The following is a 24,527-nucleotide window of genomic DNA, read 5'->3' as shown; positions in this document are numbered from 1 at the left end:
GAATGCACAACGCCGTTAAATCAAAGAATATTTGTTCTCATGGAGTGTCGAACCCAGGACCTCAGGTGCTACCGAGGCTTTTGTAACCAATAGACTATAGGTCCTTTCGCTACACAATCCTATACCTATGAGCATCTTTGAAAGAATGAGCCCTAGCTGGGTTTGGAGGGCTAATGGACTGAACATTAGTTAGAGAGTTGGCTAATTTTAGTCCATCTTTAGTACCCTGTTTGGATCATCTAGAGCTAATTTTTAGCTTACTAAAAACTAGCCCTTGGATATAAACAGACAATTACTACAATGCTTAATTAGGGGATGTCATGGTAAGAGCATCTCCAAGAGTTCCTAATATTTTCTCCTCAAAACTTGTTGTTTGCCAACTCTCTAAATACGTATGGGAAAACAAAAAAAGAGTCCATCTCCAATAGTTTCCTATTTTTTCTTCCAAAAATGAGAAGTTGTGGCCCCACAAGGATAATTCCACGAGAAACTTTCATGGCTGGCGGACATGGCTGGCAGACAGAAGCTTTCTTGCAAGTCAGATTACCAGTAATTTAGGGCACGAGAGGGTTTGAAATTTGGGGGAAAAGAAAGAGAACGACGAGAGAATTCTGTTTTATCTCTTACTTGTGCTGGTGACGCATCATGATAGCTGGAATCGGTGCAGGAAGAAGTGGTAGCGGGCGAAGTCCATGGCGGTAGGCCAATGGCGGCGGCGGCGGCCACATAAACTCTAGAACGTGGGAAAACCAAAAGAATAGACTGGATCCATGGCACGAAGGAAGAATGGCGGGGGGGAGGGAGGGGAGAAGACGGTACTAGGAAAAAAAAAGCCGCAAGGGAGGGGCGATGGGGAGCGACGGAGGTGTGTGTATTTTTACGCACAAGATAATCCAATTTGCCAATTGTTAGGATATAGGGAATTAGGATGAGAAACTATTAGAGAGTTTATTTTTTTATGTTTTCCAAAAAAAACAAGAATGGGTACTCTTAGAGATGCTCCAATGATTGTTGTGCAAGTTTTCCTTACAGTGCGCTCGGCACTTGGATTTTTAAACATTAGCGCAAACTGCATTCTACAAGGCTAAAAGAATCTAGGTTTTGTTTGGTTCCCATGACTTTTTCTTAGTCCTGTCACATCAAAAGGAATCTTACTATTTTGGAGTATCAAATAAATTCTGTTTATATTTTTTTTATAGTTGAGTGCTAATTCGCGAGACGAATCTAATGAGCATAATTAATCCATAATTTGGTATAGTGATATTACAATAATCATTCGCTAATTATGGATTAATGTATCTCATTAGATTCGTCTCGCAGTTTAGCTCCAGGGTTCTATAGTTAGTTTTATAATTGACATTTATTTAATATTTTTAAATAATAAGATTCTCTTTGATGTGACACGGACTAAAGTTTAGTCTCTGAAACCAAACAACCCCCTAATATGGTACTTTTTTTTGGCTCTGATGTCTTGCTGGCAGTCCTGAACTCCTGATAGATGAAACTGGCTGTCAGACTCCAAATGTAGTTGAAGACTACTGGAGCTCATAGCCGTTGTTCCTTGAATCCTTCCACATTTTTGTCTACAACTGATAATCCTTTTGTTGAGCTCCAATGTTCGCTGTAAGAAACCGCGGCTTCATTTTGAGCTGGCCCATACTCGCATTCGTGTACTTGCTTTCTTTGCCTGCAAAGGCACAACAGAGAAGAAAACAATTACTGTAAATCTGTGATAGCAACTTCAAATCTCCAAGGAACAACTTGTTATCAAAGAGAAAAAAAAATTAATAGATACCTCTTCATCCCAATCGCATCTGGCAGTGAGATAGGCCAGTACCAGCGTCTGAACGGCGGTTCCGCCAATCAACCCAGACCAGATTCCCTGCAATTTTAGCCACAGATCGTCAATCTAAGTTCAAACTTGCTCGATCCAAGACTAATCTGCACAAGTTCGTCCTGCAGCCTTCAGTATGCCGTGCAAATTTAAGCATTACCCCAACTCCAAAACGCAACGGCCAACCGAGCACGACGCCGAGGGGGACTCCGACCAAGTAGTAGCTTCCGATGTTCACGTAGGCAACCAACGCTTGCCATCCTGAACCGACAGCCACCCCTGCAGCAGCAGTTCCACCGCAGAGCCCAGGTTAGTGTAGTGTCACCCATGTTTGGCCATGGCGCCGCATTGAACAAGTGCCATCTGGTAGTTCAGGCTCGATCAGGGGCTTGCCTGACAGGACGGGCTGCACGCTGTTGAGGAGGATGGTGAAGGCGAGCAGCACGGAGAGGTCGTGCACGGCGGCGAGCACGACCTCGCTGGACGTGAAGAGGAGCGCGATCCGGTCGTTGAAGTAGAGGATCACGCACCAGAAGAAGAGGCCGATCAGCACGGAGGTCGTGATGGAGACGACGATGGCGAAGCGCGCGCCCTTGCCGCTCCCGGCGCCGAGCTCGTTCGCCACCCGCACGCTGTGCCATTCGCAGAAAGGTGCTGGTTAGCGCCGACTGATCAGCTCAGCTGGTTTGTCTGCTGAGACGTGTGAGTTCAGACTTCAGAACTTCAGAGTTCAGACACATACCCTGTTGCAGCCAGGAAGCCTAATGGGATCATCATCTCCCATCCGTTAATCGTCAGGCTGCACGCAGTTGGAAGAAGAACCAAACCAATCTTTCCAGTTAGATTTACATGGATACTAGCTAATTTGGATCGAAATGGAAAGTTGAAGTGCCAGCAGTTACCATATGGAGAGTGCGTCTGTGACGGAACCGCCAAATTAAAACTCTAATTAAGCATAATGGCCGTCATTTGAACACATCGGGCGCATTAGCTTAACGGCTTAATTTGGCGATCCTTTCTCAACCCACGGCCCGATCGAAACAACACCGGTAGTCCCACGCGAAGGTGGGCACAGATGGTACAAGCACGACACATTACTTAAAAATAGAAGAGCGATCCTGACATGAAACATTTAGTTTTACAAACCGAGTACAAATACATAAATAATTTACAAACTTAACTTTACAATAGATACGACTGAAGCTCAAATATAAAAGATCCTACCACTACTCTAATTTTCACCAGTTCCGATCTATCAAGACCGGTCAGACCGGTCCGCGCAAAACAGAACGGCTGCACACTCAGCCCCAAGTGTACAACTCGACCAAGCCCTAGCCTACGGGTCTCTCTCCACCACTTCCCACCCCTCTGCATCTCTGCGGATGAATTTAACGCAGCAGGGGCAGAAATCGACGTCCGAGTGTCCTGAAATAATAATTGTGGCAACAAACCCTGAGTATACTAATACTCAGCAAGACTTACCCGACCAGTGGGTATAACTTAGCCCACATATCTAGACATGCAAAGCTTTCTGGCTGGTGGTTATTTTTGCATAAAAAGCTTCTGAAAGTGAGTCCTTATTTTTCCACTTTTAGCCCAAATTCTATGTGTAACAATCGTTAACTAATATTTGCACCTGCTAAGCAATCATAACAACATGAGGTATTAATTCATGATAGATATCTCCAACATTACTTTAATTCCATATAACATTACTACGATGTGGTGCTGTGATCAAGGTGCTCATATCCGAGATGCGACGTACGGCGGATCGATCCGATTTAACCTTGCAAGGTGGACCTAACCAACACGGCACGTATTTGCCCCGTCGGACTATACACGCCAACCATTCCCCTCCCCGCCTCGAACTACAGAACCACCCCACCTTCATATAGTCAGTCGAGCTCAACGTGAGACCACCAAAAGTAAACATATACATCCCGTTTCTCCGCGACTACTCGACTCGCCCTACGGGGTGGTGATGCAGTTCTGTACTTTCGAAGCGAAGCAGTACTAGGCTTACCGGTTTCGACTACCTCCTACTCCCGGCATGTGGTTAGTACAATTCAAACTCGATCACAGGGCCAGGCAACGAACGGTCCTTAACCGACACAGGCGGGGCTAACCTTTCCCCCGTCCGGTCTCCGATTACTCTTCCTTTCTTACCTAACTCCATAATCCATATATTCAGAATTACTAAATACCCTACATCTCGCGAGTGACCCAAATCACTCGACTTCTACCGAATTCTATTAAGCGTAGCATACCTATCGTCTTCTACATACTAGTATAACCCGAGGAAACCTAGGGATCATGCATCTAGGGTTTCAAACAAATCCTAAACCTAATGCACAGGTAATAGTATAAATATAATCATAGGTGTGATAATTCAAAAATAAAAGGGCGTGCACCGGGGCTTGCCTTGCGTCTGCTGCTCAACACTGGGGTGAGTGGGGCCTTGGGCCGACTCCCCGCGAACCTCCTCCTGCGGGGCTGACCCCTGCGGCTCCCGTGGCTCCGCAACCACTGCGTATACGGCTCCCTCGGCGGCAGCGTCTACACGTATGCAATGATATGAGAATGTATGCAAATACGATATGCAACAACAATTCCTTGAAATGCCCAAGTAGAAACACTACAAATTTACCCCAAATTTATCCAATTCTACACCCAACAGTTCTATTAAAACCCGGAATATCCGGATTCATACCCGGAGTATCCGGATTCCGAAATCCGGAGTTTCCGGGCCTATACCCGGAGTTTCGCCCGGAGTGTCCCAAACCCGGAGTATCCGGGCCTATACCCGGAGTTTCGCCCGGAGTTTTCAAAACCCGGAGTTTCCGGGCTTATACCCGGAGTCTCCGGGCTTGACAGCATTTTCGCCCCCAAAAACTGAAATCTTGATCTTGCGGCAAAACCACCCCACCAAATTTGAAACCCTCTTGAATCCTAGTTGAAGGATGCATATAGAGATGATTGACCAAAGGAAATTACCTAGAACATCCTAAAACAACCAAATCGGCGAGCCCTAGCTTTTTAGTACCTTGAACTAGTCCCTCTTGCAAGAACTCGAAAACGATGTCGCCCCAAGGTGGAATACTTGTAGAAGATGATTCCCCCACGCCGAATGAAGCTCCCTTGGCCTTGGAATCAGGTGGAAATGGAAGATTTCGGAATCTAGAGCTTAGGGGAGAGGGAGAGCTAGTGAGGGAGGTGAGGGGGAGAGAAGTAACGGGAGAGAGTGAGAGTGAGGGAGAGAGAGCGAGAGAGAGTGATAGTTTCCATTTAATTGATTGTGGGGTCCAGATGTCCAAATTATGGAAGTAGAAACTCCATACCCGGAGTATCCGGGCCAATGGCCGGAGTATCCGGGTGTTACAATCCTTCCCCCTAAAAGAAATCTCGTCCCGAGATTTAATCAATGCGCTAAATGGAAAGTTAGGATTTGACGAGTACCTTGATAAACTTGTAGCAATTCTGGACATTTAGTCCGAACAAATTCCTCCGTCTCCCAAGTTGCTTCCCGCTCGGAGTGATTACTCCACTGCACCTTATAGAATTTGCTGGTTTGATTTCGAGTAACTCGGGTTTTGAAATCAACAATTTTCACCGGGTGCTCGGGGTACACAAGATCGGGCTCCAATTGTAACTCATCTATATCCACAATCTTGATGGGAACACGGAGGCATTTTCTGAGCTGCGAGACATGGAATATATTATGGACCGCGGATAAGTGGGCGGGAAGTTCCAGGCGATACGCTACCGGCCCACATTGCTCAACAATAGGAAAAGGCCCAACATAGCGAGGTGCAAGTTTTCCTTTGACCCCGAACCGCTGGACCCCCCTCATTGGAGATACCCGCAAATAGACATGATCCCCCACTTGAAATGAGATAGCTTGCCGCTTTTTGTCCGCGTAACTCTTTTGGCGGGATTGAGCCGCTTTCAAATTTTTCTGGATGAGCTGGACTTGATCTTCAGCTTCATTAACTATATCTGGCCCAAAGAAATTTCTCTCCCCAGCTTCCGACCAATTTAATGGCGTTCTACACCTCCGCCCATATAATGCCTCGAAAGGAGCCATTTGGATACTCTCTTGGTAGCTGTTGTTGTAAGAAAATTCTGCAAGCGGCAGACATTCATCCCACTTTTTACTGTAAGAGAGTACACAGGCTCGCAGCATATCCTCAAGAATTTGATTGATCCTCTCCGTCTGGCCGTCCGTCTGAGGGTGATAAGCTGAACTACGAATGAGCTGAGTACCCAGAGCCAAGTGGAACTGCTCCCAGAAGCGTGCAACAAACTGGGCACCACGATCAGAAATAATAGTCCGGGGTACCCCATGCAAACTAAGGATCCGACTGATATACAACTCAGCATAGTGTTGTGCCCTATAAATGGTCTTCACTGGAAGGAAATGGGCTGACTTCGTGAGACGGTCCACAATCACCCAAATAGAGTCATACCCCTTTGAGGTCTTGGGAAGCCCAACAATGAAATCCATACTAATATCTTCCCACTTCCACGAGGGTATATTCAGGGGCTGCAAGGGACCAGCTGTCCTCAAATGACTCGCCTTCACCCTTTTGCAAATATCACACTCAGATATATATTTTGCAATTTCCCGCTTCATCCTCGTCCACCAGAATCGCTGTTTTAGATCTTGATACATTTTATTACTGCCCGGGTGAATAGAATATCGGGAAAGATGAGCCTCATCCAGAATTTGTTTCCGAAGCTCAAAATTTTTAGGCACTACTAACCGTTCTTGAAACCAAAGAACCCCCTCACTATCTTGCTGGAAGCATTGAACCCGAGGATCATTCTCAGTGAGCCGTTGTTTGATCTTATGCATTCCCGCATCATATTTTGAGCCTCCACAATCTGATCTCGGAGGGTAGGTGTGAGGGTAATGTTAGTAAGTGTACCTTCGGATACAATGGCCAGATTTAATTTTTCCATTTCTTGGCACAAGGTTTCATGCACCATCGAGGCTGAGGTGCAACTGCAACTAGCCTTGCGACTCAGTGCATCCGCAACGACATTCGCCTTACCCGGGTGATAATGAATCTCCAAATCATAATCCTTTATCAGCTCTAACCACCGCCTCTGGCGCAAATTGAGCTCACTCTGGGTAAAAATATACTTCAAACTCTTGTGGTCTGAGTATATGTGCACTGGATTGCCCAGAAGATAATGGCGCCAGATCTTCAATGCATGCACCACTGCTGCTAATTCCAGATCATGTGTGGCATAATTCTCTTCATGCCGCTTGAGGGCTCTGGAGGCATAAGCAATCACACGCTGATCCTGCATAAGGACGCAGCCTAGGCCCGTACCTGATGCATCACAATACACATCAAAAGGCCGGGTAATATCTGGCTGAGCGAGGACAGGGGCAGTCGTCAGAAGCTTTCTCAAAGTCTGGAAGGCCTGCTCGCATTTGTCGTCCCAAATGAATCTCACCCCTTTCTTAAGTAACTCAGTCATGGGTCTAGCAATCTTAGAAAACTCTGGTACAAACCGGCGATAATAGCCTGCTAGCCCAAGGAAACTCCGGATCTCTGGAACAGACTCTGGAGTCTTCCAATTCAGGACATCCTGAATCTTGATAGGATCAACTGAAATCCCCTTGTCTGAGATGATGTGACCCAAGAACTGGACTTCCTTGAGCCAGAAATCACATTTGCTGAATTTGGCATACAGCTTGTGCTCCCGCAGGCGCTGAAGCACAATACGGAGATGCTCTGCATGCTCTTCTTCATTCTTGGAAAATATCAAGATGTCGTCAATGAAAATCACGACAAACTTATCTAGCTCGGGCATGAACACCGAGTTCATGAGATACATGAAATGAGCAGGGGCATTCGTTAGCCCGAAAGACATGACCAGATATTCAAAAAGTCCATATCTGGTGGAAAAAGCCGTCTTGGGAATATCCTCAGCTCTAATCTTTATCTGATAATAGCCAGAGCGGAGATCAATCTTGGAAAATACTTTGGCCCCGAATAGCTGATCAAACAGAATATCAATCCGGGGAAGAGGATATTTATTTTTGATTGTGACGGCATTCAGAAGTCTATAGTCCACACATAACCTGAGGCTTTCATCTTTCTTTTTCACAAAAAGTGCAGGACAACCCCAAGGTGAAGTGCTAGGACGGATATACCCCTTATCAAGCAACTCCTGCAATTGTTTCTTTAGCTCGGCTAGCTCATTGGGTGGCATACGATAGGGTCTTCTAGAGATGGGTGCCGTGCCCGGTTGTAACTCAATGGCAAACTCCACGTTTCGATCCGGTGGCATGCCAGGCAAATCATCCGGAAAAACATCCGGGTATTCACACACCACTGGTATATCGGCTAGGCTCTTGCCCTCGGTGTGGTGCACAATAGGAGTCATTGACTTATGGTTCATCAGGGATAGTGTCATGGAACCATGAAGAGGAGAGTTTACGTACACCACATATGATGACGTATCTAGTAAAATCCCATGAAATTTCATCCAATTCATTCCAAGGATAATGTCCACTTTCTGAGTCGGCAGCATAATCAGATGAGTGTCAAAAAATTTTCCTTGGAATTGCAAAGGTACTTGTTTAACCGTTTGATTGGTTATTAATTGCCCCCCAGGCGAATGGATATTGTATGGAATGGACATATTTCCTATTTCCAATCCAAGTCTAGTAGCACACTCCTTGCTAATAAAGGTGTGAGATGCCCCAGAATCAAATAATACCGTAACGGGTTGATCGTTTATGGAAAACGTACCCGCCATCACTGGAGCTCCCTCTGGAATGCCATCGAGGGTGGTGTAGTGCACACGCCCAGGTTTGAAATGGGCCAATTGCTGCTTCTGGTTCTGCTGACTCGATTGCTGACCTTGCTTGGGTGGCATTGGGCAATTCCGTGCAAAATGACCAGGCTGCCCACAATTATAGCATGGGAAAACATTGGGGCGCATCCCCGGCTGCTGCACCCATACCTTCTGCTCATTCTGCTGAGGAACAGAAGGTCTGACTGTCCCCTGAGGCTGTGTGTACTGAGGTGGCCGGTAACTCCACTGCTGCTGTGGCTGGTGCTGAAAAGGGGCTCGCTGTGGGCCCGACTGCACCAGGCGGAACCTCTGAGGAGCACTGCTCGAAGAACCCACTGCCGGTGCCTTTCTCTTCTTCTCCGCCTTGTGAGCTAGATGGGCGTCCTCCTGAATGATAGCCCCATTGACTAGCTCACTGAAGGTGTCAAACTTGACCATTGCCAAGCGATCCTGGAGCTTGCTACTGAGCCCCTGCCTGAAACAGGCCTGCTTCTTCTCATCGGTGTCTACATGATACCCGGCATACTGTGATAGGGCGTTGAAAACCTGGGAATATTGCAGGACACTGTTGTTACCCTGTTTCAGGGCCAAGAACTCGGTGAGCTTCCTGCGGATGACCCCTGCTGGGATGTGATGTGCTCTAAAGGCGTCCCTGAACTCCGCCCAGGTGAATCGAGTACCTGCAGGGAACATAGCCACATGGTTATCCCACCATGTGCGTGCGGGACCCCGGAGTTGCTGAGCTGCAAATCCTGCCTTGTCGTTGTCATTGTAGGGGTGCAGGGTGAACTTGGACTCGATGGTCCGGAGCCAACTATCCGCCTCCAATGGCTCGTCCGCTTTATGGAAGAGCGGGGGTTGAGTGCTCAGAAACTGCTCATATCCAGGGACAGCGGGCTGATGGTGCTGCTCGTGTCGCTGCGCTCTACCTTGTTCAACAATCTCCCGGAGAAGTGCCGTCTGCTCGTCTCGTCCGGTGAGCATGGCCGCAATGGCCTGAGCCAAATCAGGAGGGTTCGGGGGTGCTGCCATTCTGCATCCAACCACGCTTGATTTAGGCACAAAATCTTGATTATAAGATAATCCACCATGGAAGAATGCAGAAAGCATGAATTAAACCAAAAGGCCGGAAATTTTGCAGAGCCAAATCCGGATTATCCGGGCTATAATCCGGAATGTCCGGACACCACACCCGGACTATCCGGACCCATGTCCGGAGTCTCCGGATAAACCCACCCGGACTATCCGGATTCATGTCCGGAGTATCCGGTTATACTCATGATGTTTCACATTGTTCCCACCCACTGATTGCAAGAATCCTTTTAAATCAATGAATGGCATGATGCACAATGCACGATCGTCCTACGGTAACCTCTCAGCCCAAACCCAACAATCTAGCTACACATTAGCTATATAGGGCTATTACGATTAATCCCCACCCACACTACTAAATAACATTTTGCCTTAAGTCGAAGTTATAATTTTAAGTTGTAAAAAAAACCCAAAACTAGTCATGCTCATACCACCCCCAGTGCGTTTCGGCTCTGATACCAGCTGTGACGGAACCGCCAAATTAAAACTCTAATTAAGCATAATGGCCGTCATTTGAACACATCGGGCGCATTAGCTTAACGGCTTAATTTGGCGATCCTTTCTCAACCCACGGCCCGATCGAAACAACACCGGTAGTCCCACGCGAAGGTGGGCACAGATGGTACAAGCACGACACATTACTTAAAAATAGAAGAGCGATCCTGACATGAAACATTTAGTTTTACAAACCGAGTACAAATACATAAATAATTTACAAACTTAACTTTACAATAGATACGACTGAAGCTCAAATATAAAAGATCCTACCACTACTCTAATTTTCACCAGTTCCGATCTATCAAGACCGGTCAGACCGGTCCGCGCAAAACAGAACGGCTGCACACTCAGCCCCAAGTGTACAACTCGACCAAGCCCTAGCCTACGGGTCTCTCTCCACCACTTCCCACCCCTCTGCATCTCTGCGGATGAATTTAACGCAGCAGGGGCAGAAATCGACGTCCGAGTGTCCTGAAATAATAATTGTGGCAACAAACCCTGAGTATACTAATACTCAGCAAGACTTACCCGACCAGTGGGTATAACTTAGCCCACATATCTAGACATGCAAAGCTTTCTGGCTGGTGGTTATTTTTGCATAAAAAGCTTCTGAAAGTGAGTCCTTATTTTTCCACTTTTAGCCCAAATTCTATGTGTAACAATCGTTAACTAATATTTGCACCTGCTAAGCAATCATAACAACATGAGGTATTAATTCATGATAGATATCTCCAACATTACTTTAATTCCATATAACATTACTACGATGTGGTGCTGTGATCAAGGTGCTCATATCCGAGATGCGACGTACGGCGGATCGATCCGATTTAACCTTGCAAGGTGGACCTAACCAACACGGCACGTATTTGCCCCGTCGGACTATACACGCCAACCATTCCCCTCCCCGCCTCGAACTACAGAACCACCCCACCTTCATATAGTCAGTCGAGCTCAACGTGAGACCACCAAAAGTAAACATATACATCCCGTTTCTCCGCGACTACTCGACTCGCCCTACGGGGTGGTGATGCAGTTCTGTACTTTCGAAGCGAAGCAGTACTAGGCTTACCGGTTTCGACTACCTCCTACTCCCGGCATGTGGTTAGTACAATTCAAACTCGATCACAGGGCCAGGCAACGAACGGTCCTTAACCGACACAGGCGGGGCTAACCTTTCCCCCGTCCGGTCTCCGATTACTCTTCCTTTCTTACCTAACTCCATAATCCATATATTCAGAATTACTAAATACCCTACATCTCGCGAGTGACCCAAATCACTCGACTTCTACCGAATTCTATTAAGCGTAGCATACCTATCGTCTTCTACATACTAGTATAACCCGAGGAAACCTAGGGATCATGCATCTAGGGTTTCAAACAAATCCTAAACCTAATGCACAGGTAATAGTATAAATATAATCATAGGTGTGATAATTCAAAAATAAAAGGGCGTGCACCGGGGCTTGCCTTGCGTCTGCTGCTCAACACTGGGGTGAGTGGGGCCTTGGGCCGACTCCCCGCGAACCTCCTCCTGCGGGGCTGACCCCTGCGGCTCCCGTGGCTCCGCAACCACTGCGTATACGGCTCCCTCGGCGGCAGCGTCTACACGTATGCAATGATATGAGAATGTATGCAAATACGATATGCAACAACAATTCCTTGAAATGCCCAAGTAGAAACACTACAAATTTACCCCAAATTTATCCAATTCTACACCCAACAGTTCTATTAAAACCCGGAATATCCGGATTCATACCCGGAGTATCCGGATTCCGAAATCCGGAGTTTCCGGGCCTATACCCGGAGTTTCGCCCGGAGTGTCCCAAACCCGGAGTATCCGGGCCTATACCCGGAGTTTCGCCCGGAGTTTTCAAAACCCGGAGTTTCCGGGCTTATACCCGGAGTCTCCGGGCTTGACAGCATTTTCGCCCCCAAAAACTGAAATCTTGATCTTGCGGCAAAACCACCCCACCAAATTTGAAACCCTCTTGAATCCTAGTTGAAGGATGCATATAGAGATGATTGACCAAAGGAAATTACCTAGAACATCCTAAAACAACCAAATCGGCGAGCCCTAGCTTTTTAGTACCTTGAACTAGTCCCTCTTGCAAGAACTCGAAAACGATGTCGCCCCAAGGTGGAATACTTGTAGAAGATGATTCCCCCACGCCGAATGAAGCTCCCTTGGCCTTGGAATCAGGTGGAAATGGAAGATTTCGGAATCTAGAGCTTAGGGGAGAGGGAGAGCTAGTGAGGGAGGTGAGGGGGAGAGAAGTAACGGGAGAGAGTGAGAGTGAGGGAGAGAGAGCGAGAGAGAGTGATAGTTTCCATTTAATTGATTGTGGGGTCCAGATGTCCAAATTATGGAAGTAGAAACTCCATACCCGGAGTATCCGGGCCAATGGCCGGAGTATCCGGGTGTTACAGCGTCGACAGCGATTTCAGCGTTCTTCAGGTACCCTGTCAGCAATATCAACACTCTGTAGTACCAGTTCTCCAAGCTGCAGAGACAAGCATGCAATTCGTTAATGCCATGGATTCGGAATAAAAAAAACAATCAAATGTTCCTATCAAACGGATGTACTGTACCAGAGCATCACTCCGGAGGCCGAGGAGAGCTTAACGAACTCCCAGAAGTCGGCGAACGCCTCCGTCGAGAACCCCTTCCACGACAGCGGGCACCCGCCGCCGACGACGTACAGGAGCTGACCCAGCACGACGAGCCACCACGACAGGTCCGCGGCGACGACCGCCCCGACGATCCCGAGCTGGAAGCGCTGCACGAGCAGGTAGGTCGCGGCGACGTGGACGGCGAGCGTGACGCCGGCGGTGGCCGCGGTGACCCAGTTCTTGAGCTGGCTCTGCAGGAACCGGGTGAGCGGGACCAGCATCGCCACGGCGAAGTGCTGCGGGATCAGCCAGACGCTGAGCTTGCCGGCGAGGCGCGCCAGCTCGGGGGACTGCCCGATCGCCAGCAGCAGGTCCTCCATGAGGATGTAGGTCGGCGTCAGCGCCACGGCGAAGAGGAGCAGCGCGATCCACGAGCGCTGCAGGTACACGCCCAGCATGTGGTACTTCTTGGCGCCGAAGGCTTGCCCGCACAGCGTCTCCAGGGCGCTCGCCATGCCCAGCTACATCGAATCAATCACAAGGCCAGGAATTTTTGAGTGAAAGTTCATGGAAAATTAATGTTTTTACCCCAACTCTGAATTCTAATTGTGATTTTACCCCTAATTTCCGCAACTTTGTGATTTTATCTCTGTTTTATAAAAATGATGCTGCCATTTACGCTTCTTTTTAACTCTGTTAGTCGAATCTCAAATAAATGAATTAAAAAAATAAAAAAACCATAATAGTGTGGAAAGATAAGGAAACCCATCCGGGTCCCCTCACAGCGGACTTCCAAGACGGCGTTCTATTTTCTTTTTCCTTCTTTCTTTTCTGACTGAGAGGACTTGTTTGTTTTGTCTCGTATGAAATCTGAAATTGGTATGCTTTGACAGCACTGCGTGTGTCAAATTCATGAGGTGTGTGGTGATAATTTGAACTTTGAAGAGCAACAGCCTGACCAGTGACCAATTTGAAATTCATGAGATATGCAAAAGTGTGGTAACTTCATCATCGGACTAGACAATTTTATAACTATAATCAGCCAACCAAACATATGCCCAAAGTGTTTACAAAAACAGGGGTAAACATACAAGGGTAAACTTGTCTTCTACAGGCCCATTTCACACAGTTAAATTCTGTTCACGGAGTAGGGGTAAACTCTCCCTTCATTTTTATAAAATAGAGGTAAAATCACGAAGGTTGGGAAAATGAGAGCAAAATCACAATGCATGATCAAAATGGGGATAAGAACGCAATAGCCCCAAAGTTCATTATAGTGGGATCGATTGCGCACAATTTGCGACATTATTCATTTTTACTAACACTGTACAAAAATGTTGTAGCACAAATCTGATTGATCAAAAGAGTAAAATTGTTTCAAGACTCATGTCGACCAGACTTTTTTTAGTTTTATCCATCATTTAATTGGAATTTTGTTATAGATTAATTTTACATATGAAACATTCATATAAACCGAGTATATTTTTGTCGACTATAGCAATATTCGATTTTAGAATGTTTCATACATTGATTGAAATTTATGTTGCACACCGTATTCCATCTTGTTACACCTAGCAAATGGATATGTTTCATGCTTTTTTATCCCTTACTTAATTTGTGAAGGATATATATACACACACACATTATGCGACACGTCTCTGCAATTATGCTGAAGAAGCAAAAAGTCAAAAATGTTTCCTGCAACATGGAGCAATGTTTCAGCAGGACTTTTTTTTAATGGATCAGCAGGACTTTTTTAGACACTATCTGATCGCGCTTGCATCCGATGCTAGCGCCCGGATCAAACGTCTCAGCAATTATGCTGAAGAAGCAAAGTAAAAAAAAATAGACACTAGCAGCACCGTAAAAAAATCATAAGAATGTCAATTATGTATTCCCTTTTTGACCGAAGCAATGTATAGACAAACAAAATTTCAGAAAGGACTATATGCACGTCGTATGCCATGACGACATGGCAGACCAGTTGCAGATGGGGAGATGTCGACCACATTGTACAGTACAGCTAGCAGCCGCTCGCCTGCTGCGGACGCACCCCAGGTGTAGCAGTAGCAGCCAAGGCACCACGAAACAAGCAATCAGACACCCACAGCCCACGGCCACACCCATGCATGACAAAGGCACGGAGTAACGACCAAAAACTTTAGATGGGCACGACAGCGATCGACCGAGAGCACTGACGACACGAGATAACAGGGCCACGACAGTACGACACGGCACTTCGTCGTCGTTCTCTAGTCTCGCTTAGAAAAATGACGAGATGCATGCGCCGTCTGACTAATTTGGCACGACCAGTGTATGGATTCGTTTTCTGAACTGAAGCACACGTAAAAGTTGTTTATGGCTTGCTGTCTATTCGTAGGCAGCAATCATCCGTATAAAATAGAGGCAGACAAGATTGATCCAGATCCAATCTTACAATCCATGTCGATCCCATGCACATCTATCTATATCTAGTGGCAATGATTAATCCTAACCCAAAGACCATCAAGTAGTTTTCCATGCTACATCATACCATGTACACTCTAAAAACTATTGTTCCCATAATATATACCACATCTATCAATGGCCTAATCAATTATTTCCCTCTCTTACCCTCCAATATCTTTTTGTGCTATTTAGTTTTCTCCTTAACGATTCACCGTATGAAACTCTCTCTCTCTCTCTCTCTCTCTCTCTCTCTCTCTCTCTCTCTCTCTCTCTCTCTCTCTCTCTCGTTTATAGTATAAAGCGACATCATCTGAAAGTTCTAAGTACCACTACTGCAGCTAATGCAATAGACATCATCATTCTACTTAAAAGTGTTGGAACTGCGCTAAGACACTCTCACGTCTAATAAGTGTGCATGGCAAAGTTCTTTGAGCGTGCTGTCGGCGCAAAAATGAAGTAGCTAGCGGCGTACCAGGAATCCGAAGTTGAAGCCGGCGACGACGGTGGCGGCGATGGAGAAGGCGGCGAGCTCGAGGTCGCCGAGGTGGCCGATGAAGGCTTGCGAGACGACGTTGATCCCGTACAGCGCGATCCGCTGGAAGATGGCCGGCCCCACGATGCGCCACAGCTTCTTCGACTCCGCCCACCACTCCGCCGTCACCTCGCCGCCGCGCGGCTGCAGCAGCGGCGCCCCCGCCGCCGGCGCCTCCATCAGACACCGCGATACGCGAACGCTCCCCTCTCACGGGTTTGCTTGGTTGCCAGTGGTGTGGTTGATTCTGCACTTCCGCTAGCTAGATGTGTGTATATATAAAGGGTTGGAGAGATGGGCACAGATTCGGCGCGTAGCGTAGCGTGCACCCGCGAGCGAAAAAAGCCATACAACCACTCTGTTTGGGGCCATCTGCCGGAGAACCAAAAATATGCCCAGTTTGTGGTCGGATTTTGAATCAGTGGCTAATAAATGGTGGATTAGTCAGAAAAGACATGCTATTCTTAATGTGTGTTCTGCAGCTATCCTGTGGAGTTTGTGGAAACTGAGAAATGCACTTTGTTCTCAGGGAACTGTGTGTGTTCGGATGTGCGGGTGGTGCTGCTGAGGGCAGCTGGAATGCTGAGGAGATGGAGCCTGCTCTGCAAAGAACAAGATCGGGTGACGCTAGAACAAATGGTGACGACGCTAGCTGGAGTCCAAGGCGAGCGAGCCACCAAGACTGGAGGGGAGGAGTCCAGATTCGACTTCACCGACGACATCAAGCCGGGTGCCTTCTTCGACGATTGACCTGGAGGCGTCTTCATCAAGCACCTTTGAACTGTGGGGAGCGATATGATGTAGCTCGTACTGTGTGTGCCTCTTTGGAACTGTTTGGCAGGTACGTCTACAATATGCTGAATTGTAACGCCTAAAAAAGACCGTACGTTTTATCTCCTTTGGAATAAAATGGCGGAAACCTTTTCTCTAAAAGAACCACCCTCACAAGAAACTAGGAATAACTTATGGAAGACTGTGGGGCAGTAACTTTAAACCAAACCAAAGTAACAAATTTGAGCACCCTAAAAACCAACAGGGTGCTCGGCTGCACGAAGTTCTGAACATCATCGTCGTTGTCTTAATCGCCAGACGACACGATCGACAAGGCCTACCAAGCTACGAACACAGACTCAATCCATTTTGCTTATACCATGTCCATGCATGTATGGTGCTAGATGTGGCTGCTCCTACTCCTTCCCTCGTGGAGTCGCAGGCCACCGCGCGCGAGGCTGCCGCGGACGTGGCGACGAGCGACCGCTGCCGGCCCGCGTGGCACGTAATCTGCGGCCGCGGGCGCGCCGCGGCGTGGTCCCAGCAGCGCTCACGCCGCGCGTTCTCGTGGCCCAGCGCACGCCTCGGCGCCCTTCTCGCCGCCGACGACCGCGACCATGTCAGCGGCGCCGTTGGAGGCTGCTGTGGTGACGATTGGGCCGATCGACGGAGAGCTGCAGCTTCGTCGCCATCCTCTTCTGCCGCTCTCCTACACCAGAGCGTCAAGCCTCCACTACCGCTCGGGCAGTCTTTTTCTGGATTAGTGGATTAGAAAAAATATAAACGAATTTACCGATTTATCTTGTACTGATTAAAATATTTAAATTAAAATAGGTACCGGTCCCACCAAATTGGTACTTCTCGTTATTACCTTTTTCTTGGTATCTAATATTTTTCAACACTTGGATGTCGCTCAATAAACAATTCTTATTTTCTCCAACCACTTAAAATTTGATAACACTGTTCAAATATTCGAATGATATTATAATATTTGAAACAAATGATTGTCGACTACGTACTATATATCACAATCCAAATCTAATGAAATAAATTGAAACCGTTGATTATCTAATTTTGCCTAGCTTATTTCGTATTCTATACCGCTTTCGTAATATACTTCTACCCACAAAAATTTGTTAATTGTTCCGTGTCTTAATTAATACCGAAATGTACTTTGCCCATTTTTTTTAAAAAAATACTTTGCACATTTTCATTTCTAGCACCAGTAACCGACTTCGTTTGGTCTCTGCCTACAAACATTTAGGCACACTAAACGTTTTGTTCTGTTGTAACTGTTCATGTACTTAACTATATTATCTCGCGTTTAGCATTCAAGCTCCTGTGTAACACACAGGCATTCAAACAGTGAGCACAGTCAGAATTCAGAAACACATGAGCGCTGACATTGATCAATCGAGTAAGAGACCACACCACAATATTCATGTGAGATAACTGTGCTTTCCGTTCCTCGTAATGGAATTGGGGATGAGCCTTGCTTCGAAAAAATGTGCGATAACTGTGGGGACAAAGATGGCGAATGACTTTTGCAAGATTCGCTCAATAATGGCAGACAGTATTTGCACACTGTAAGTTGTGCAATGCAATCCATGTTACAAATCTGCAAAAAGGATCACAAATAATATAATTATGTGTGAAGTCCTCTTTAATTTGGAGGTGCCGTGTATATTATCTTCAGAAACTGGTCGCCAGCCGCCAAATGTAGTAGTTGATGAAGGCTGGAGCTCGTGGCTGCATCTGTACAAACATGGCAACATTGTTTCTTCAGAATTGTCTCCTTGTACTCAGCTCTTATTTTCAGATGTACACACAGGAGAGCTGCTTATCTTTGTTTTCTTTTTACCGGGAGTTACCTTGATCATTGCTGAGGAGCCCGTGTCTAGGTAACAAACTGCAGCGGTACTGGTCGTCGAGGAGCTTTATTTTGACTCGGCCCATTTCTGCATTCTCATACTGGCTATCCTCGCCTGCAAAGAAACAACACAAGCAACGAATTGATGATCTACAAGGATCACAAATGGTAGAAATGCACTTCCAAGACCAAGGGGAAAAATCATGGAAGCAAAGAACATAGAGGCCCACCTCTTCATCCCAGTCACATTTGATGGTAAGGTAGGCCAGGATCGCTGTTTGGACGGCGGTCCCGCCAATCATCCCCGACCAGATTCCCTGAAATTCAGTCGTAGACTATCAAGAACAGGCCCAAGCTTTTGCCGTGCTTTGCAAAAAAAAAAAGTTGATGCCGTGATGGATGCTACTGATGATGATCCATGCACAGGCTGCTGCTGTTTAATCATCTAGCTATGCATTGTTTGCAGCATTACCCCGACTCCGAAATGCAGCGGCCAACCGAGCAAGATGCCCAAGGGGACTCCGATCAGGTAGTAGCTACCGACGTTCACGTAGGCGACCAAGGCTTGCCATCCTGAACCGACGGCCACCCCTGCAACAGCAACAGGTGAAGATGCACAGCCGGCATGTGTCAGCTTTGTGTCGCGCGTGGAAAAGGTCAGGTCAGATCAGGTCATGTCAGGCTCGTCGGCAGCATAATTAGCTTGCCTGAGAGGACGGGCTGCACGCTGTTGATGAGGATGGTGAAGGCGAGCAGCACGGAGAGGTCGTGCACGGCGGCGAGCACGACCTCGCTGGACGTGAAGAGGAGCGCGATCTCGCCGTTGAAGTAGAGGATCAGGCACCAGAAGAAGAGGGCGATCACCGCGGACGTCGTGATGGAGACGATGATGGCGAAGCGCGCGCCTCTGCCGCTCCCGGCGCCGAGCTCGTTTGCCACTCGCACCCTGCCGTCAGCGGAGAATCGCTGCCGGTTAGCGTACTGATTTCAGAAGAAGAAAATGAGTGGAATTTAGTTTAGCAGATTTCGCTTATGCGGATCGTCTGCTTACCCTGTTGCTGCTAAGAAGCCGAACGGAATCATCAGCTCCCATCCGTTGATCGTCTGACTGCATTTGGAAGAAAAGCTTAGATTTAGAAAAACTGATTTGGATTTGAATGGCGTAGTCAGAGCACCATTTACCATATGGAGAGTGCATCCACAGCGATTTCGGCGTTCTTCAGGTACCCTGTCAGTAACACCAGCAATCTGAAGTACCAGTTCTCTAAGCTGCCAATTAGCAAATTCGATCATTAGGATGTTAATGGCAGCTAGGAGTAGTGTGGAACAAAAACGACAACAAAAAATGTTCCTAGTAGCTGTCAAATAATGATGGAAGAAGTACCAGAGCATCACTCCGGAGGCCAAGGAGAGCTTGATGAACTCCCAGAAGTCGGCGAAGGCCTCCATCGAGAAGCCCTTCCACGACAGCGGGCACCCCCCTCCGACGACGTAGACGAACTGCCCCAGCACGACGAGCCACCACGACATGTCGGCGGCGGCGACGGCCCCGACGATCCCGAGCTGGAGGTGCTGCACGAGCACGTAGGTGACGGCGACGTGGACGGCGAGCGCGGCGCCCGCGGTGGCCGCGGTGACCCAGTTCTTGAGCTGGCTCTGCAGGAACCGCGTGAGCGGGAGCAGCATCGCCATGGCGAAGTGCTGCGGGAGCAGCCACACGCTCATCTGCCCCGCCAGGCGCGACAGCTCCGGCGACTGCCCGATCAGCAGCAGCAGGTCCTCCATGAAGATGTAGGTCGGCGTCAGCGCCGCGGCGAAGATGAGCAGCACGATCCACGAGCGCTGCAGGTACACCCCCAGCATGTGGTACTTCTTGGCACCGAACGCCTGCCCGCACAGCGTCTCCAGCGCGCTCGCCATGCCCAGCTACATCATGAGATCAAATCAATTTGGGAAAAATCCAATTTTCACTCTCGAACTATCGCAGAAGTCTGATTTTCAACCTTCAACTACAAAACCGGACAATATAGGCCATCCAACTGTCAAAATCAGACAAATTTGACCCTTAGAGTGATTTTGAAGGTGGTTTTGCATTTTCTAAAAAAATTAAATAAATCTAGTTAGATTAAAAAATCAAAACTAATCCACTACTGTGATTATTACGCACAACTTTTACTGCACTTGCAGCGTTGTGCCGTTGTTAACCGCGTAGCCAGATGCTGATGTGTGAAACGCCTGCAGATGTCGTGAGCCATGACGAAAAAATGGCAGAATGATTGGAGACTCTGACCAGTGACAGCATTTGCATTTGTTTGGCTTCTTCGAACCGAGCTGCGCTCGTATAGGTCATAGGTGGTGGCTGCTGGTGACTCCAGACTTGTGGTGGCGTCCACCAGCTGACAGCTGAACGGCGTCGCCTACCGCTTCGGTAGCGGCCAAGGAGCATGGAGATAAGACAAAGACAACCCATGGAGTACGAACACATTCTACCGGTGGGCGCGATCGCAATGGGATCCCGTGAACACACGAGTCTCCGACAACCCTGACCTCGATCGAGACGGCAACACGCACGGATCATCTGATTGGCTCTTATTTTGGCCATTCACGCCTTCTATAGATTGCATTCAGATCCTGAGCAGAAAGGTCACAAAACCGGAATTGTTTCCTATCTCCTTGCTGTCTACGTCGACATCGAACTGTGTCCACATAAAATGGAGCGCTCCGGCGAACCGATCTCTGCAGTAGCCGCACATGGGCGACCTCTGAAATACTACAGTGGTGAAAGGTACCGGGAGGCAGCACCGCAGCAGAGATTGGCGGGTGATGCCGCGACGGCGACACTCATGGAAGCAATAAGCTACTGCTCTTAACCATGTTGGTGTTCTTGATGCCTGTATTTTTCCACAGCCGCAGGGTAATTAATAAACGCGGCAGGCTAGATATCCCAGTCCATAAATCTAATCAGATTCAACTGTCGCATCGCATCGCTGTTCATTCATGAGGCCTAAACCTAACCAGCAATAGCATGGTCCCTGGGCTCGACTCAATCAAAGAATTTTTTTCACGAGGCCTAATCCAATTTGGAGGTAAACTAAACATTGCACAGTACAGTTTGAGCGACGTTCAGAGTAGTCAGTTGTTGTAAACTTCCAAACCAAATGATAGTTCTTAGCGGATTTGGGATCTAATAATCTACCTACTCTCTCAAGTCTCAAGCGCAAAACACAAGTTGGTTCCTTTCCAGGCCTGCAGCACGCAGTTCACGCGAAGGGTTGCGATGAGCAAAGCTCCTTCACGTGATCTGCCTGCCCCCTGCTGTCTCATCACCAGTTCACCGATGCATGTGTGGTGAATGGTGATCGATGATGAACTGGTGATGAGACGGTGATAAGCGTGATATGAATGCGTGCGTGAGATTCAAAACGGCATGAGCAGGCAGGCAAAGTGATGCGCGTGTGTGTGGACCGTACCAGGAATCCGAAGTTGAAGCCGGCGACGACGGTGGCGGCGATGGAGAAGGCGGCGAGCTCGAGGTCGCCGAGGTGGCCGATGAAGGCCTGCGTGACGACGTTGATCGCGTACAGCGCGATCCGCTGGAAGATGGCCGGCGCCACGATGCGCCACAGCTTCTTCGACTCCACCCACCACTCCGCCGCCGCCCGCCTCGCGCGCCCCGCCTTGGTGCCGCCCCCCGCCGCCTCGCCGCGCGGCTGCGGCTGCAGCAGCGGCGCCCGCGCCGCCTCCTCCTCCATGGCACTAGTGCTGCGGGCCTGCGGGCCGAGCTGCTGGTTTGCTGCGCGCGACACTAGTGCTGGCCGCACGGGGGCTCGGCTCCGCTGTATATAGAGTGTGTGTGGACTGTGGTGGAGCCCGGACGGGGCATGGCTAGCTAGCTAGCTGTTCCGCGAGAAAGCGAGGTCCAGGACTTTTCCGGGGGGGTTGGGCGACGCGATCGGCATCGTCGGCCACTTGCCAGATTGAGGAGCTAGCTAGCGCCGGGGCAGCCGGCTGTCCCGGTCTCCCCGGGTGGCATGGAAGTGGCCGCCGGGGCAATTTGGACTCCGGCCAGGCCGAGCTGGACAAGGCACCAAACGGACTACGGCCTACGGATGATTGATGATGACACTGTGCGGCGATCATCATTAGGCATTACCCCCGGTGTGCCCCGCTGCTACAAAGAGAGAGATCGACTCGGAATGAATGCGCGCGCGCCGCCGCCGCCGTCCTCATAGCTGCCCGCCGGCCCCATGACCATGGCCGTGTGTGCACGCGCTCTACAGCGACCGCCTACTGGAGGATTTCTCCGGCGAGCCGGCGACCGGCCTCACGGCGGCCTGCGTACGATCATCGCCGTCCGAGCTCGGACCCGGCGACACGATACCAAGCCGGGTGGCCGTCTGCCCGAAGACGACGCAGACCCCGGGGCGCTCAATCCGGCTCGCTCTGCCCTGTACGGTGGAACGCGCCACGCACGCACGCGTGCGTCAGAGGTGACGCGCGGCGCCGGAGTGATAATGCAAAAGGGCTCGCTTGATCGCGATGCGCCGAGCGATGGTTCACACGTGCGGCGCGTGTCCCGACACGACCACGATTCCCCGCTAGCTTGGAATTGGAAAATATCCCACTCTCATTTAATATTCTGGCGCGCTCGTCCGGGGGTGGGGGTCCGCCGTCCACGGGAAATTTGCTGCGCGCAGCGGCGCAGGAATGGATTTTGAGTGGCGTGTCACATATATATTTTTTTTGAACCGAGGACACCCCATTTCCTTTACGTAACGGAAATACCGATCGTTCGTACAGCGAGACAAGACGAGCGGAAAGGGCCAGAGGGGGGAGGGAGGCGGAATCCAATTCGGCACGCGAGCGTCAGCGAGCGTCGCAGCGCTCGGTTTTCCGACCGTCCGCCCACGTGCGTGGGTTCTATCATTTTTACTCTTTATTTCCCCATCCTGTTTGACTTGTCTCATTCGATTTCTATCATATTTTTTCCCTCTTTTATTCTTCGCTTCGGGTAGCTGCTGCGCGCCCCGAGTTGCTGCGAGCTATGCGGCACGGCCACGGAAAGTACTTATTATTTTCTTTTCTTTTTTCTTTTATTTTTCCTTCCAAAAAATTGGTGCAACCCCCTCCCACTTCCACTTCCACTTCCACTGTCCGACTCGCACCATTCTTTTTCCATTTTTTTTTGTCCTTCACCCCTCCGAACACTGCTCCTCGTGCACAGCGCAAAGGAGTCCTCCCCGACCACTAGGTGGACAACGCCATCCTCATTCTCTTTCATCATTCAATATAAAAAACTATATGACAAATTTATATAAATATAAACCATATACAAAATATGTGTGATTTAAAATATTATAAAAAGTTATACAACAAAAATTATATACTAACTGATATACAATATATCTGTACAACAACATAATTTATATTCATAAGTTGTATAACAACATAATTTATATTCATAAGTTGTGTATTAAAGCCAAAAACTTATGCGCATAAAATACGTGACAAAAAGTTATATTTATAGTTTGTATGATAAAGTTATAGATTCGTATTATAACTTTTTATGATGTACATAACTTTTACGTATAATTTTTTCTTAACAACTTGAAATTAATAATTTTTTAGCACAACTGTCACAGTACATACAAAATTTAATGCGTAGTTTTTTAAAATAACTTATAGAGGATAACTTTTCAGCACAAATTGTATGAAGATGTTATCTGAAAGATTTCTCACACAACCTTTGTACGCACAAATTTATCATGCAACTTGTAATCACAAGTCTTGGTATAATTTTTTAGTATCATTTCCATATAAAAGTTGTCAAAAAAACTTTAGACATATAGAAGGTAAAAAAAAGAAAAATTGGAAAACAAAAAAAAATAACAACACTTATGGAACGTAAAGGAAAAACAAAAAAATGAAAAGAGAAAATAAATACCTGTGACGTCATTCACATGGAGGAGGTGGGTGAAAAAAATCACAACTCGCGTGGGTGCGTGGAGTCTGACGTCACGTGGAGTCTGGACAGCGGATAATGCGGACATCTCGTC

At 48.0% G+C, this 24,527-nt stretch overlaps 2 protein-coding genes across 2 annotated transcripts; both read right to left on the bottom strand.

Moving 5' to 3' along the window:
* Positions 1-973: 973 nt before the first annotated feature.
* Positions 974-16,468, bottom strand: LOC120712665 (protein DETOXIFICATION 27-like). Its single transcript, XM_039998507.1, has 9 exons — positions 15,771-16,468; positions 12,830-13,371; positions 12,672-12,741; positions 2,737-2,753; positions 2,577-2,633; positions 2,228-2,466; positions 1,995-2,113; positions 1,796-1,882; positions 974-1,687 (listed from the first exon to the last, which is right to left on the bottom strand). The coding sequence occupies exons 1-9, from the start codon at positions 16,008-16,010 to the stop codon at positions 1,640-1,642; spliced, it is 1,419 nt and encodes a 472-aa protein (XP_039854441.1). The 5' UTR covers positions 16,011-16,468; the 3' UTR covers positions 974-1,639.
* A 1,575-nt stretch (positions 16,469-18,043) lies between these two features.
* On the bottom strand, positions 18,044-22,288 carry LOC120712664 (protein DETOXIFICATION 27-like). The gene is made up of 9 exons (XM_039998506.1): positions 21,942-22,288; positions 19,856-20,397; positions 19,654-19,740; positions 19,523-19,579; positions 19,179-19,417; positions 18,944-19,062; positions 18,702-18,788; positions 18,473-18,586; positions 18,044-18,356 (listed from the first exon to the last, which is right to left on the bottom strand). Exons 1-8 carry the CDS (start codon positions 22,221-22,223, stop codon positions 18,539-18,541), a joined length of 1,461 nt encoding a protein of 486 aa, XP_039854440.1. The 5' UTR covers positions 22,224-22,288; the 3' UTR covers positions 18,044-18,356; positions 18,473-18,538.
* Between the last annotated feature and the right edge of the window lie 2,239 nt (positions 22,289-24,527).

The sequence above is a fragment of the Panicum virgatum genome, chromosome 6K, assembly GCF_016808335.1.
Source record: "Panicum virgatum strain AP13 chromosome 6K, P.virgatum_v5, whole genome shotgun sequence".
Classification (NCBI taxonomy): domain Eukaryota; kingdom Viridiplantae; phylum Streptophyta; class Magnoliopsida; order Poales; family Poaceae; genus Panicum; species Panicum virgatum.
Note: the sequence above shows the minus strand (reverse complement) of the source record. Positions and strands in the feature narration are given on the sequence as shown.

What these genes read in the sequence shown, in the direction of transcription:
- LOC120712665 (XM_039998507.1), bottom strand. Translation starts at nt 16,010, where the DNA reads ATGGAGGCGCCGGCGGCGGGGGCGCCGCTGCTGCAGCCGCGCGGCGGC. An exon ending in CGTTGCGTTTTGGAGTTGGG is followed by an intron (nt 1,883 to 1,994) that starts GTAATGCTTAAA and finishes CTAAAATTGCAG; the next exon opens with GGAATCTGGTCTGGGTTGAT. An exon ending in GATGCGATTGGGATGAAGAG is followed by an intron (nt 1,688 to 1,795) that starts GTATCTATTAAT and finishes GTGCCTTTGCAG; the next exon opens with GCAAAGAAAGCAAGTACACG.
- LOC120712664 (XM_039998506.1), bottom strand. Translation starts at nt 22,223, where the DNA reads ATGGAGGAGGAGGCGGCGCGGGCGCCGCTGCTGCAGCCGCAGCCGCGC. An exon ending in GGCTTCTTAGCAGCAACAGG is followed by an intron (nt 19,418 to 19,522) that starts GTAAGCAGACGA and finishes CGCTGACGGCAG; the next exon opens with GGTGCGAGTGGCAAACGAGC. An exon ending in CGCTGCATTTCGGAGTCGGG is followed by an intron (nt 18,789 to 18,943) that starts GTAATGCTGCAA and finishes ACTGAATTTCAG; the next exon opens with GGAATCTGGTCGGGGATGAT.